The 14,504-nt window shown below is 34.5% G+C and overlaps 1 protein-coding gene across 1 annotated transcript in view; it reads right to left on the bottom strand.

Moving 5' to 3' along the window:
• LOC109049647 (histone-lysine N-methyltransferase SMYD1-like) overlaps positions 1-13,832 on the bottom strand; it is a 14,734-nt gene extending 902 nt beyond the window's left edge. Inside the window, exons 1-10 of the mRNA XM_042723372.1 lie at positions 13,717-13,832; positions 13,458-13,637; positions 9,072-9,248; positions 8,283-8,496; positions 7,330-7,460; positions 7,209-7,247; positions 4,942-5,137; positions 4,334-4,426; positions 2,555-2,718; positions 813-981 (exon numbers count right to left, since the gene is read on the bottom strand). Of these exons, the coding sequence (XP_042579306.1) occupies positions 813-981; positions 2,555-2,718; positions 4,334-4,426; positions 4,942-5,137; positions 7,209-7,247; positions 7,330-7,460; positions 8,283-8,496; positions 9,072-9,248; positions 13,458-13,637; positions 13,717-13,832 (1,479 nt within the window). The remainder of the gene's footprint in view (positions 1-812; positions 982-2,554; positions 2,719-4,333; positions 4,427-4,941; positions 5,138-7,208; positions 7,248-7,329; positions 7,461-8,282; positions 8,497-9,071; positions 9,249-13,457; positions 13,638-13,716) is intronic.
• Between the last annotated feature and the right edge of the window lie 672 nt (positions 13,833-14,504).

Raw genomic sequence — 14,504 nt, 5'->3', positions numbered from 1 at the left:
ATATGAAATATAACGCATATTTTGAAAAGACATCACAAGCGTTGAGGTCTTCTGAAGTTGTGTTAATCTATAGTTAGCAAGTAAACAAAATTAACATTGACTCACAATATGTTTTCAGTTTTATCTTTTTATGTAAGAATTCATCTTTCATAATATAGCTAATTTAGCTTTTGTTTATGCTGGAAGTTGTTGTAAAAAGGCAAGAAAAAAAACAATGTTATAATAATAATAAATATATTTACATAAATTAAGTAACATTTTGGCTTGTGTCTTTAAAAAATTATATGGATTAAGTAAATGGTCTTATAATAAACAATCTTTTTTTACTTTCTCTGAACGTTTTTGAGAAAAGAAATACTGCTCTATAATAATGCTGGGTTGTTTCAACCCAACTCTGGATCAAATATGGACTAACCAAAAATTGCAAAAAATACAAAAAATGTCCACATTTGAAAAAAAATAGAATTTTTTGAATGATATTTAACCAACATTTATGTATATAATTTGATAAAAAAAAAATGTAAAAAAAAGTTTAGCTGTAACAAATTATTTTGTTATTGGTTTAAAGAATAATTTTATTCCTAGTATTTGTCCTCCAAATGGTTCTCACAATATTTATTTATTGTAAACTGTAATTGTTATGCGTCACATTGCTGTGATCTTTCTGACATCATATAATGATGAGTTTTTCTTACAGTCTTGTGTTGTATTGGCCTCAAAAAGCTCAATTTAGAGTGTTTGATAATCAGCACACAGTGATGTTCAGTGTTGTTCTGACTGATGATGATGATGGTGCAGCGGTGGTGTTTTACCTCCAGGTCTTTGGTGACGGGGTGATGAGCTCCGTGTGTGATGATGAGGATGGCGTAAGCGCGACAGACCAGCGAGTGTGCGGTCTCGATCAGGCCGGCGTGCCAGTGTGTGACGCCCGCTCTCATGAGGGTCATGCCCAGCTGGGCGTTATAGGGCGGATAGAGCTTCCTGAGAGGGAACAGAGTCAGACGCTGGTTTCACAATATCTGGAACTAAGGAGCTTTACAGTCAGGGCCGGATTTACCTCTTATTGTGATATACACTACACTGCCAAAAGTATTGGGACACCCCCTTCTAATGAACAGGTTTGACTGCTTTAGTTATTTCCATGAGTACAGATCTTAATGTTTAAGCGTATAATGATATTCTAGGGAATTGTGTGCTTCTGATTTTAAAGCAACAGTTCGGACAGGACTCTTTTCTATTCTAACATCTCAATGGCTCTGTGTATAAGGCAAGGTTCGGTGTGGAAGAACTTGACTGGTCTGCTGTGACTTTAAATGCAGACCTTGAGGCAAAAACTCATCACCAAACACCAATCACTTGTACATATGAATACAGTCATTTTAGACACCTCCAAAACTGTTGCAACAGAGATGAAAATACACATTTTTTTAAATACACAAACTATGTTTCCATCTTTGTTGCCACAGTTTTGGAAGTGCCTTTTTCTGTTCTAAAGAAGGGGGTGTCCCAATACGTTTGTCCATGTAGTGTACGTACATGTCACTGGTGTTTGGTGATGAGTGTTTAGCTCAAGGTCTGTATTTAAAGTCTCTCCAGAGGTGTTCAGACCAGTCAAGTTCTTCCACACTGACTCTTTTTGAGCCTTGTCTTATACACAGAGCCGTTGTCGTGTTTGAATAGAAAAGAGTTCTGTCCAAATTGTTGCTATAAAATTAGAAGCACACAATTCCCTAGAATACGCTTAAACATTAAGATTTGTACTCATGGAAATAACTAAAGCAGTCAAACCTGTTCATTAGAAGGGGGTGCCAAAACTTTTGTCAATATAGTGTAGGCAAAATAAATGTTTCGGGGCCCCCTTCTCTATTAACATATACTGTATTATTACAATCCCAGCAAACAAAAATACTTTGTAATCGGTGGAAATCATTACAGAGTCCTCTACTGCAATAAGTGCAAATTCACTGAAGATCAAATATAGTTCTCGGAGAAAGACTCGGGCCTCGTGGCCACTTTACCACTTCGTGATTACTGCAAAGCATAATTTATTGCGAAGCATTATTGTGCATTATTTATCTAACCACACCTCAAGATTTTGTTTAGATATTTCATTTCATCATATTTGTCACGTTTCTGTCCTGAAAACTTGTGTGCGTCAAACTAATTTACGCACCTCACTCCAAACCTTCCAAAACATCATTTTAGAGCTAATTACGGAGGTCTGAGCCATTGATATGCATGCTTAAGCAGTTATTAATGCAGTCTAATTCATTTTTGATTAGAAATATATATTGCTAAGAACTTCATTCAGACAACTTTAAAGGCGATTTTCTCAATATTTAGATTTTTTGCACCCTCAGATTCCAGATTTTCAAATATTGTCCTCCTAACAAACAATCATTATCACTTAAACTTATGATAATTGATTTTAATAAAATATAATTTTACGGAAAGACTTTGTCTGCCTGGATCAATGTCTCCTGGATGAGTGAGTATACAGGATGCTTGTGCATAAACCCGGCCCTGTTTCCAGCAGCTCAGCGGACTGACTCACGTGTATCCGTCCAGCACACGCTGTGCATAACCTGCAGCTTCGCTGGACTGATGCATGAGGGACAGGACCTCGCTGGCGATGCTGAGGACACGCAACAGGTGCAGGTTTGTGTCTCCAAACACGGGATCCTGCTTCTCCAGACACTCGCGGCAGAGCTTCACCACCTGCAGCACCAGCCAGCCGTTAATCACAGCAATATATCACCTATTGTGTGCTGTTTTCACATATGTATTTTTAATCACTTGTTTATTTTGTTATCTGTGTCTTGTCACTTGTCATCCTGTCACGAAGGCTGATGATACACGGGGCAACTTTTTGAGCAGTGTTGCTTGGGCACTCAAAGCTCCGTGTATCATCAGCGTATGACAGATTCCTTGTGTGTGTAAGCACACCTGGCAATAAAGCTCTCTCTGATTCTGATTCTGAACCGAGCAGTGACACGACCAGGTCATTTTGTTTTCTTGAAGTGAATAGTTTAAAGAGCAGGTCATATGGGTTCTTGAAAATATCTCTTTTGCAGTTTGTAACGTAGCTATCCTTCGATGAAAACAGTCTGCAAAGTTGTTGGTTTGCACCAAACTTGCTTTGAACAAATCGTTTCAAAATTAAATTTCAAATTCAAAATGATATTGAATGTATATTCTGAGAAAATTACAATGTTTTCTGACCTTAGATGCATTGGAACCTGTTTTAGGGGACCATTTGACCTGCTCTTTAACTTTAATCTAATCCAAAATCATGGTTTGAACCTGTTTTGTTCAGCAAACGTTTGTCCACTCAAGTCACCTTTATTTATCTAGTGCTTTTAACAAGTCAGATTGTGTCTAAGCACTTTACAGTATTAAATAAATAGGAAAATAGTGTGTAACAATGCAAAAGGACAACAGTAAACAGTAGATTTTCAGTTAAAGTCAGTTCATGGTTGAGTCAGTGATGTCATCCTCCAGCTCAGCTCAGTTCAGATAGTATCTGTGCAGTCAAGTCGATGATATTACTGGGTGTTAAGTGATAGTAAGTATAATTTAAGTTGCTCTAAAAGCAAACAACACTATGCATAGAAGAAACAAACAATATTTTTTAAACTGTAGCCTACTTTTGCTTGTGTGTTGATGTGCAGAACACATACTGATTTCCTGACTGCAGAAATTATTTTTCTTGTTAAAAAAGAAAAAGTTTTATTAATTCGCTGCGTGTATTTTAAGTACATAGCACAATATATTGTATACTTTACAAAGAAATCAGAATAAACAACATTAAGGTCGTTCAAAGTTACTGTAAATTTATTGTAATCTAAAGTAAACATTAAATAAAAAATTGTTTTTTTGTTTTTGTTTTATCCAAAGTGGAAATTATATTATAGCTGATTGTTTATGGTGAGGTTAAGTTGTAAAAAGCCAAAAAAAAAAAAAATTATATTAAGTAACATTTTGACTTAAGTATAAAGAAAATTGTTTTAAATATGTAGTCTTTATAGTAGATTTTATATATATAGACTACAATACAAGACATGTACAAGACAATCTTTTTACTTTGTATGAATTTGTTTTTATTATTATTATTAAAATTGAATCCAAATCATAATATAATTTTTCAAATGCATCACATTTTCTTTTCTTTTTTCTTTTAATTTGTCCTGAAATATAATACTTTTCATGTCACTTTGGTGAACACAGTGTAAAGTTCATCACTGACTTTTTTATTTATTTCTAGTAACCAATAAAACAGAAGTGTTTCGGCTCTTAAATCTGTGTGAAATCAGGACGGTGTTGTGAGACTCACCTCGTGGAAGTTTCCTTCAGTCCGAGCCTCTTCGATCTTAACCACAGCTTGAAGACTGAAGTCTGTCACCGCCTTCACCACATCAGCAGACGGCTGCAGACAGACACACCTTAGTGTAAACAAACTCAATAAAAATACAGAAATAAATACAGACCTTAGTCTAAATACCAGTGTTGGGGAGTAACTAGTTACATGTAACAGAGCTACACAATTTAATTACAAAATAAATGTAACTGTAATCTGTTACAGTCACTGAATAAAAAAAGTGTCATTAAATTACTGTTACTTATGAAAATGTTAATGATTACACAGGAGTTTACATCTGAGTTCAATCATTAGAAATTTAGAAGTAAAGTAATCAAATGTATTCATTTACATTACTTTAATAAAGTAATTGAAAAAGTTATACTTATTGCATTTTAAATGGAGTAACTTGTAATCTGTAACTGATTACATTTCCCAACTACAGACTGAGGATCTGAAAAACCTCTGAAGTCTCACAAACACTCCAGTATGACTGTATCATCATTCCCTGCCACACAGGGGTGCTCTCATCTCCTGATAAACATGTAAACATCTGTATGATTGACAGTAGCACAGATCTGAACCTTGCGTCCGTCGGTGTCTCTGACGGCCGTCATCAGCTCGTCCTTGATGCCGCTGCTGCAGTGCTCACACTTGCAGTCGAAATAATACTGCTTCTTGAGCAGCTGCTGGCGGTCTTTGGAGACGTTTAGGAAGTCCACGTAGCTGATGGTCAGCTCTTCTCCTTCAGAGATCTTCCCCAGAGCCCTCAGCTCGATCCTGCCTCGTTCCCAGAGTCACAGAGAGAACCGTTCTCACACAGTAATACATGTACAACGCACTGCTTGTGTTAGTAAAACACAAAGAAACCTAAACAGCTTTTTTTGCTGCTCACATGGAACTCCATGCTAAATCAAATCAGAAATGTGTCAGGATGAAGAGCCCTCGAGCGAATCTGCTCTGAACATGTGACAGACAGGAGACTACATTTAGTTAGAATGACTAGAACTGACTTTCACTTTCACAGCTGCTTTATGTAATATTCTCTAATCATGAGGAGATCTTTTTCTTGTTTTCTCTGTGTTTTCTGCACTTTAAGGACTAGCTGCTAACACTTTACAATACAAATCAGTTCATAAATGCTGATTATTGCATTAAACTGCAATGAACTTTTAAATTTTTTATATATAAATTAATCAGCTAACATATTTTTAACATTTCAAGTTGTAAAAATAAGCATTAGTTAAAACATTATGACCAAACGCGATGTAACAAATAATGCATTTATATATTTTGTAGAAGTAGTTTTATTTATATAGCTTACTTATATAATTCAAGGTCACTTTACATTTCAAACACATTTAGAGAAGAAAAGAAAAAGTTACCCAAAAACATTTTTTGTTCTAAACAAAATAAATGAATAATATATATATATATATATATATATATATATATATATATATATATATATATATATATATATATATATATATATATATATATATACAGTACAGACCAAAAGTTTGGAAAACATTACTATTTTTAATGTTTTTGAAAGAAGTTTCTTCTGCTCATCAAGCCTGCATTTATTTGATCAAAAATACAGAAAAAAAAATGTAATATTGTGATATATTATTACAATTTATAATAATTGTTTTTAAATTTATTATACTTTAAATTATCATTTATTTCTGTGATGCAAAGCTGAATTTTTAGGATCATTATCACATGATCCTTTAGAAATCATTCTAATATGATGATTCATTATCAAAGTTGGAAACAGTATATATTTCTGCTTAATATTTTTTCAGAACATGTGATACTTTTTTAGGATATTTTGATGAATAAAAAGTAAAAAATAAAAATAAAAAAAAGAAGCTATGTTTTTAAAATATAAATATTTTGTAATAACAATATACACTACTGGTCAGTAATTTGGGGTCAGTAATTTCTTTTTTCTTTCTTTTTTTTTAAATAAAATCAATACTTTTATTCAGCAAGGATGTGTTAAATTGATAAAAAGTGATAGTAAAGAAAATATATTATTAGAATATATATTATTAGAATTTTTATTTTATTTTGAATAAATGCAGTTCTTTTTAACCTTTTATTCATCAAATATATTAGACAGCAGAACTGTTTCCAACACTCATAATAAATCAGAATATTAGAATGATTTCTAAATGATCATGTGATAGACTGGATGTTACATGTGACACTGAAGGCTGGAGTAATGATGCTGAAAATTCAGCTTTGCATCACAGGAATAAATTATTTTTTTAAGTATATTCAAATAGAAAACTATTATTTTAAGTTGTAATAATATTTCACAATATTACTGTTTTTTCTGTATTTTTGATCAAATAAATGCAGGCTTGATGAGCAGAAGAGACTTCTTTCAAAAACATTAAAAATAGTAATGTTTCCAAACTTTTGACCTGTACTGTATATTATCAGTAGAAACTATATATATAAACAAAAAAAAACATGACATACGCACAAAAAATTACTACAACTTGAATTAAAAATAAAGTGATTCAAAATATATATAAATAAAGCAAAATTTTAGCTCTTTGAATCCTGCCGTCTCTTTCTCATATCATGAAAGTAAGTGAGGACTGTCAAGCTCCCAAAGCAACAAAAAAGTCATAAAATTGATGGTGCTTTTCTGTCTTTTTTGAAGCATTACAGTATTCACTGTAATCACATGCAACAGAGAAGGAAAGTCATCCAGGTTTGAAACGATGTGTGTAAATAAGGACAGAATTTTCTGTTTTAGCTGCACTGTTAAGGTCATGGGTGCGATGCTGTCAGGGGTCAAAGGTCAGATGTTAGTGTCACACCGACCCACCTGCTCTTTGAGTGCAGTGAAGTGTCCAGAGCCGTCTGACTGCAAGAGAGACACACACGGGTCAGTTTAACACTTCCTCCAGCTTCTGCGTGACTTCACAGGAGCTGAGAGATCCACTCACTTGCCAGGATTGAGGATGACGCTGCAGTTGGGCCAGCAGTCGTGATTGACCAGACACAGATTAGGAAAGAGACCCACGCCCACGGCTTGCGGGCCCCTCTGATCGCTCAGCCTGAAGCCGTTGCAGTTCATCTGAGGACCAGAGAAACATCTTTCTCATCTGAGCTCAGCAGAGACAGCCAGGGACAGGAGTGTGAGACAGTGACAAAAATCACATCTCCAATTTTTCTGGGATTTTATCAATAATGACAATTAGATGGTGTTTTGCTGAGTGTGTTATTGTGCTGATGTCTAAAGGACTACTGTGTAAAAAAAAATCTATATTCTTCATATTCTGTGTGGTGGTCAGTTCACAGCAGCGATAGAAATTAATCTGTTCCAATAAGTTTAAATTGATTTTTAACTTTCTGAGCATTTTTTCCTTTATAAAACCTTTTTTTTTTTAAAGTGAGAATCATCTTTTGTGTCAAATTCTTACATTTAATCAGTCAAATAGAATAATATTTGACTGATGTTAACAAGCAAATGAAATCAGTATCAGCAGAATGCAGAGGAAACACAGAAGCTGCGTATGAAGAGCCATTGAGATGCATTTACACACAAGACATGGATGCATTTAACCTGCAATTACTAATGCATAAATAATGTTTTGATATATTAAATATGAATGAATACTGATATTTGAAAATATCTTAAAAATAAAAAAGATACTTTAAATGTGAAATTAAAGCCGCCAGTATGTAGCAGCAAGTCACTGTTCAGTGAGTCAACTGAATCATTTGAACAGTTGATTCATTCAGGAACGAAACAACCACCATGCTGCTTCGTCTAAAAATATTTTTTTTCGAAAAATAGAAAAAAAAGGCAATAAATATTTTAAATAAAACGTGAGTCTTAATGTTAACTTCAGCTTTCAGATGATGTTTAAATGCGTTCAGATGAATCAGTGCGTACCACACCAAAGAGATGCGTCACGTAGTCCTCTCCGACGGGTTTGCTCTTTTTAGGCCAGTAATTGTAGAAGTGTTGCACATCAACTTTGAGCTCTTTCAGGTCTTCGGAGGACATCTGGGACAGGTGATCCTGCAGGAGGTCCAGGGTGGTGAGCTGAGCGTCGGAGACCAGGCCTGTGTCCTTCTGAATACGCCACAGGATACGAGCGACCAGACTGCAATGACAGGACATTGAACGTGCATCTGAGCCTGAACACTTCAGGATGTGTTTTCTTTGGATAAGATGAAGTACCAACACTATTTATCACTACAAACTCTCTAATATAGGGTTGTGCCGATAGACAATAGTATCGTGTATCGACGAGACCCTGCTGAAACTGTGTAAACTCTCATTAGATTGAAGTCAGTGATGATGTATGGTTCTTTGGTAATGTTAATGTTCTTTGCTTGTTTTCTGTAAGTTATATGCTTTCTGAATAAATGAAGAAATGTAAGCATTATAATTAGTAACTTAAAATGTTTCTATTAAATTGTAGTCATGTTAAATACAAAATCAGTGATATTAAAAACATTAGGCTGATTTTAGCCGCAGGCTGTAGTTGGTTAACTTTCCGGTAATGAAACTAAGTAATTAAGTGATTAAATAAATTAGCAGGATAATATGATATGACTGATGATAGGACAGCTGAGCACTAAAGCGCTACATTGTTTCAGCATCATCACAGTACAGTACTTAACAACATGTTACATTTGAAACATTTAAAGGTCGGTCTGAGATCACGTGACTCACCGCACGTTCTCATTGGGGGCCTTTCCTATCTGTTTAATGGCAGAACACTCCTGCTTGTGTTCGTCCCATGCGGCGCGCTGGCACGTGCGGTCACAGTAGTGGGCAAACTTGCACTGAGCGCAGCGGTGAGGGTTCACCTTCCGGCGGAAACAGCTGTGACACACCTGCAGAGAGAGACTGACAGACACACACACACATCCTCATTGAGAACACACCATGTGCCGTGTTTACATACCAGTGCTGATCATTATGACCATCAGTGCATTTGATGCAGTTTTTGTGGAAATGCAAGCAGCTGTGGATGGGATGAACTCTTGCCTGAGTGTAGCCTGCTGTTCAAAAGTTTGGGATTAGTAAGACTTTTTTCTTATGCCAATCAAGCATTCATATAACTAAAAAAAAAGTAAAAAAAAAAAAAAAAAAAATATAACTTCAATTTATCCCTACACCCTACAAAACAGTTTTCTATTTTAATATACTTTAAACTGTCATTTATTTCTGATGTGCAGCTGTATTTTCAGCATGTTGAAAACAGTTGAGCTGCTTAATATTTTTTGGGACCTGTGATACTTTTTTTCATGATTCTTTGATAAAATAATAATAATAATAATAATAATAATAATAATAATAATAATAATATTGGTCCTGGAAGTTTGTGTTACAGAATACTTCTATTCAAAAGTTTGTGGACAGTAAATGTTTTATTTCTTTCTTCTTTTTTATTTATTTTATTTAAGAAATTAATACTTTTATTCAGCAAGAATGTGTTAAATGGATCAAAAACTATAGTAAAGACTTATATTGTTAAAAAAAGATATCTATTTTGAATAAATGCTGTTCTTTTTAACTTGTAATTTATCAAAGAATCAAAGAAAAAATATCAAAGGTTCCAAAAAAATATTAAGCAGCAGAACAGTTTCAGCACTGATTATAAATCATCATATTAGAATGATTTCTGAAGATCATGTGACACTGAAGACTGCAGTAATGATGCTGATAATTCAGTGCTGCATCAAAGAAATAAATTACATTTTAAAGTATATTAAAAATAGGAAATCAGTATTACAAATTGCAATAATATTTCACAATATTACATTTTTTTTCTGTATTTGTTTATCAAAAAATGCAGCCTCTATGAGCATAAGAGACACCATTAAAAAAACAATAAAATCTTACTGATCCCAAACTTTTGAATGGCAGTGTACATGAATGAAGTGGCATAAAATTGTAATGTTTTTTGTGACAAATGAGAAATACATTGAAGACGTCTATGCATACATGTAAACTCAGCGACAGGTGCTTTCACATTTCTGCTATCAAGTGTTCCAAGTCTGCGATCACAGTGGCTGATTCCAGATCCTCTTCTTGACTCAGACTCAACATACTCAGGTGCTGGCCTTTCATGAACTGATCTGAACTTCAGAACTTACCCCAGCTTTGCCTGAGAGCACTCTTCCCAAAGACTTGACATATGACATACTTCTCTTAAAATAGGACCCTATGTTTCAAAGCTGTTCCCTTAGAAGTCAGTGTGATTTTATAATGTACATACATATGAGTTCAGTTTCCATTCAGTTTCCAAATCCACCACAATTATTAAATAATCATAATAAACAATTATTTTACACCATGAGACAAACTGTAGACCACCATCAAAAAAACTCTTTTAAGATGTAATGGTGCTCTTGTTTATGTCATTCAAGAAACTAGAAAATGAAGAACCAATACAACCACAAATGGACAAGACCAGACAACTGAACTATAGAAATGTAAGGGCTTAAATACCCACAGGAGTCAAGTGACAAACAATACACAGGTGCACACAATTAGGGGTAACAAAGTGGAACACTAACCCTCACATCAACAAACTAGAAGTCCATAGAATCAACAAAAGCAGAAGGATAGGCAACACACTCTACTGGATACACTCACAATGACAAAAGATCCCACCAGCTGCATCCAAACAAATATACACAATATAGACATCACAGTCTCGAAGAAGACAGTTCTCTGTAGTCTCAGACTAAAGCTGGGCAATACAGCCTCCTTTGGAAAGACCAACTCTTGTTTACAATTTAAAACTCCTGCAGAGTTTAGCTTCAGTCCTAATCAACCATACGGAGCCAGTTAATCGAGCTCGTCAGGAGTACTAGGAACCTTTAGCCAAGTGTTGGAAGCAAATTCTCCAAAGCGCTGGTCCGGGGATGGGTGGCCAACATGGAGATCATGTTCAAATTAAAGGTCAGTAACTTAAACTTTCATGGCAATGTCTGAACAGCAGGTATTCTGGGTTTACATATAGAAGTAAAAAAAATATACATTTACTCATTCAGAAAAACTCCTTTATGCTGCTGTATGTAGAGTATCTGGTTGTCTTTGGTTGTTTTTGTGATCCCACCCCGCTCATCCACATGTGAATCAGACTCTCAGAAGGATCTTTATATAAATATTCATTCGTATGGGCAAAATTAAACTCAAATCGTTTCCCAAAGGATCAAAGAAAAGACCGTCTGGATGCTTGACTTGTCATTACTTGACATTAGACCAGTTAAGATGTTTGAACTTTGCGTCTCAGTCTTCTGGTGTCAGCTTGCACGCTTCGAAACATTGCTTCATGTGATTTACATAATTGTCTATTTTTGAGATGACATTTCTGAGGCACTGATGTCATCAAACGCACCTCTTTATAAAGTACACAGCGTACAGTGAGCAGAAGGGACATCCAGGGTCACCCTTTGCTGTCGTCTGTGCTGGGCTTCATCCAGACGCTCATCGAAGCGTGTTTTGTGTTCACAGAAAGTATTCTGTGCTGTTTTTCTGCTGTGGCCCTGAAACTGTGATCTTGTCACATGAGTGCACAAAAACTACATGATAGTTATGAATCTAAGCATAACTCAATCTGAAATTCTACTGGAAAAAAAACAAAAAAACAAAATTGTGTATCTAACAGGCATCCGAAAGCAATGTTAAGAAGCCAATGAGGAGAAACGTGGCAATGCAGCTGATCAGTGATATGTGTTCATACTGAACTCTGTTCTCCATTTAACAGACACTTTCCTTCGATTCCAAATATAGATTGGTGACAGTGCATCTATAGAAAGCTGTCTGGATCGTCAAAAATAATGCACTGTTGTGTTTGTGACAAGACCAAATTGTTTTGTGCAGATAAATCTATGCAGAGTTGCCACACTTTCAAAAAAAAGGTACAAAAGCTGTCACTGGGGCAGGATCTTAAATGCACATATTATCACCTAAAAATGTACAAAGGTGCACCTTTTGAAGAGGTACAACCCCAGCTTTTGCACCTTTGCACTAATATACTGGTCCAAAGAGCAAAATGTGTTTTACTCTTGTTACAGGACAATTACACAACCAGCCAAAAGATTTTGACAGGTGAGATTTTTAATGTTTTTATGTATTTATTTGATCCAAAATACAGCGAAAGCAGTAATATTTTGAAATAGGTTTAATATTTAAAATAACTGCTTTCAATTCGAATGTGAACTTTTTTTATTATTATTAATATTATCAATATTTAAAACAGTTGAGTAATTTTTTTCAGGATACTCTGATGAATAGAAAGATCTAAAGATCATCATTTATCTGAAATAAAAAGCTTTTGCAACATTATACACTACACCAATTCAAAAGCTTTGGAGTCAATATATATCTATATATATATATATATATATATATATATTATTATTATTATTATTATTATTATTATTATTTGGGGGGGGGTTATAGAAATTAATACTAAATACTAAATTTAGCAAGGATGCTTTGAATTGATCAAAAGTGATGATAAAGTCATTTATAATGTTACAAAAGATTTCTATTTCAGATAAATGCTGTTCTTCTGAACTTTATATTCATCAAAGAAACCTGAAAAAATTTTCAACATAATAATAATCAGAAATGTTTCTTGAGCAGCAAATCATCATATTATTATGATTTCTGTAGATCATGTGACACTGAAGACTGGAGTAATGATGCTGAAAAATACAGCTGCACATCACAGAAATAAAATTACACTTTAAAAGTATATTCAAATAGAAAACCGCTATTTTAAATACAAAAAAAAATGTATTGTTTTTTGCTGTACTTTGAATCAAATATATCCAGGCTTCGTGAGCAGAAGAGACTTCTTTAAAAAACATTAAAAATCTTACAGTTCAACAACTTTTATCTGGTAGTGTATATTTGGAAAATGGCAAGTTATCCAATAAGATCTCTCTCTAAATATGTGACATTTAAGATGATATCCTTTTATAACACAAATTCACAGTCTATGTAAGTTTAAGACTTCATTGAGATGTGCAACATTCAGCTTAGTTTATATCTCAGAGACTTCCTTCAGAAAGAAAGCCATGTCTGAGCAGGTACCTGTCCAACACCACCGCAGCGAAGCTGGCCTCAGCAAACACAACTTCTCCGGCTGACATCTCTTTAGTGACCCCTCGGAGGCCACGGCCTTTCTCCCGGCTGCAAACACTTCCACGGGATCCATCTTTTCCTCGGTCACGCTGACACTGACCGCTGACCGCTTGAGCTGAAGCAGAAAAACTGTACAGCACGGCTAAAAATAGAGCTGCACACAGACAAACCGCAGCACACAGTCAGGAGGACTGCGAGAATAGAGAACGTGGCTGGAGCCCCAGGAGTATTCTTGACCGTCAGCTGTGTGTGTTCATCATGAGGAACATGACAGACCTGGACTGATGTGACACTGAAAACACTGGAGTTCACTAACTGATGCATCTTCCTTTACCTTTTGAGTCTCAAATACTACAAAAGTCCCAGAACTCCTTGTCAGACCAACAGAATTACAACAAATGTGTCCCTGGAGCACAAAAGCAGTCATAAGTATCACAGCTATATTTGTAGCAATAGACAACAATACATTGTATGGGTCACAATGATAAATTTTTCTTTTATGCCAAAAATCATTAGGATATTAAGTAAAGATCATGTTCCATTAATATATTTTGTACATTTCCTACTGTAAATATATCAAAACTTAATTTTTGTATAAGTAGAACAAGACTAGAACACTGAGATAAATTTTACTGTATCCTCTGATCAGAAAAGAAGAATATGAATGCCCTTCCTCAGTGTTTTTGTCTTGTTTTGTCTGAAGATTCTTAAATCAAAATACAAGAAGCAACATGACTTAACATAAGAACTCTTGTTTTCTGAGAAATTAATCAAAAATAAAGAAGTTGGTTAATGATTAAATAATTATTTTTATACAAAGAATATTTGTATTGGAAAACAAGACAAAAATACTGAGAAAAAAAAATATATATATATAATTTTTTTTATTTATTTTTTTGCAGTGCATGCGACATTTATTTTAGACTTTCTCCCATGATTAAGGGCCTTATAAGGCTTTAATTTGTGAAATGATGAATTTCAATAAGACTTTTTTAA

This window comes from Cyprinus carpio, chromosome B5 (genome assembly GCF_018340385.1).
Source record: "Cyprinus carpio isolate SPL01 chromosome B5, ASM1834038v1, whole genome shotgun sequence".
Taxonomy (NCBI): domain Eukaryota; kingdom Metazoa; phylum Chordata; class Actinopteri; order Cypriniformes; family Cyprinidae; genus Cyprinus; species Cyprinus carpio.
This window is presented reverse-complemented; position numbering and strand designations above follow the sequence as displayed.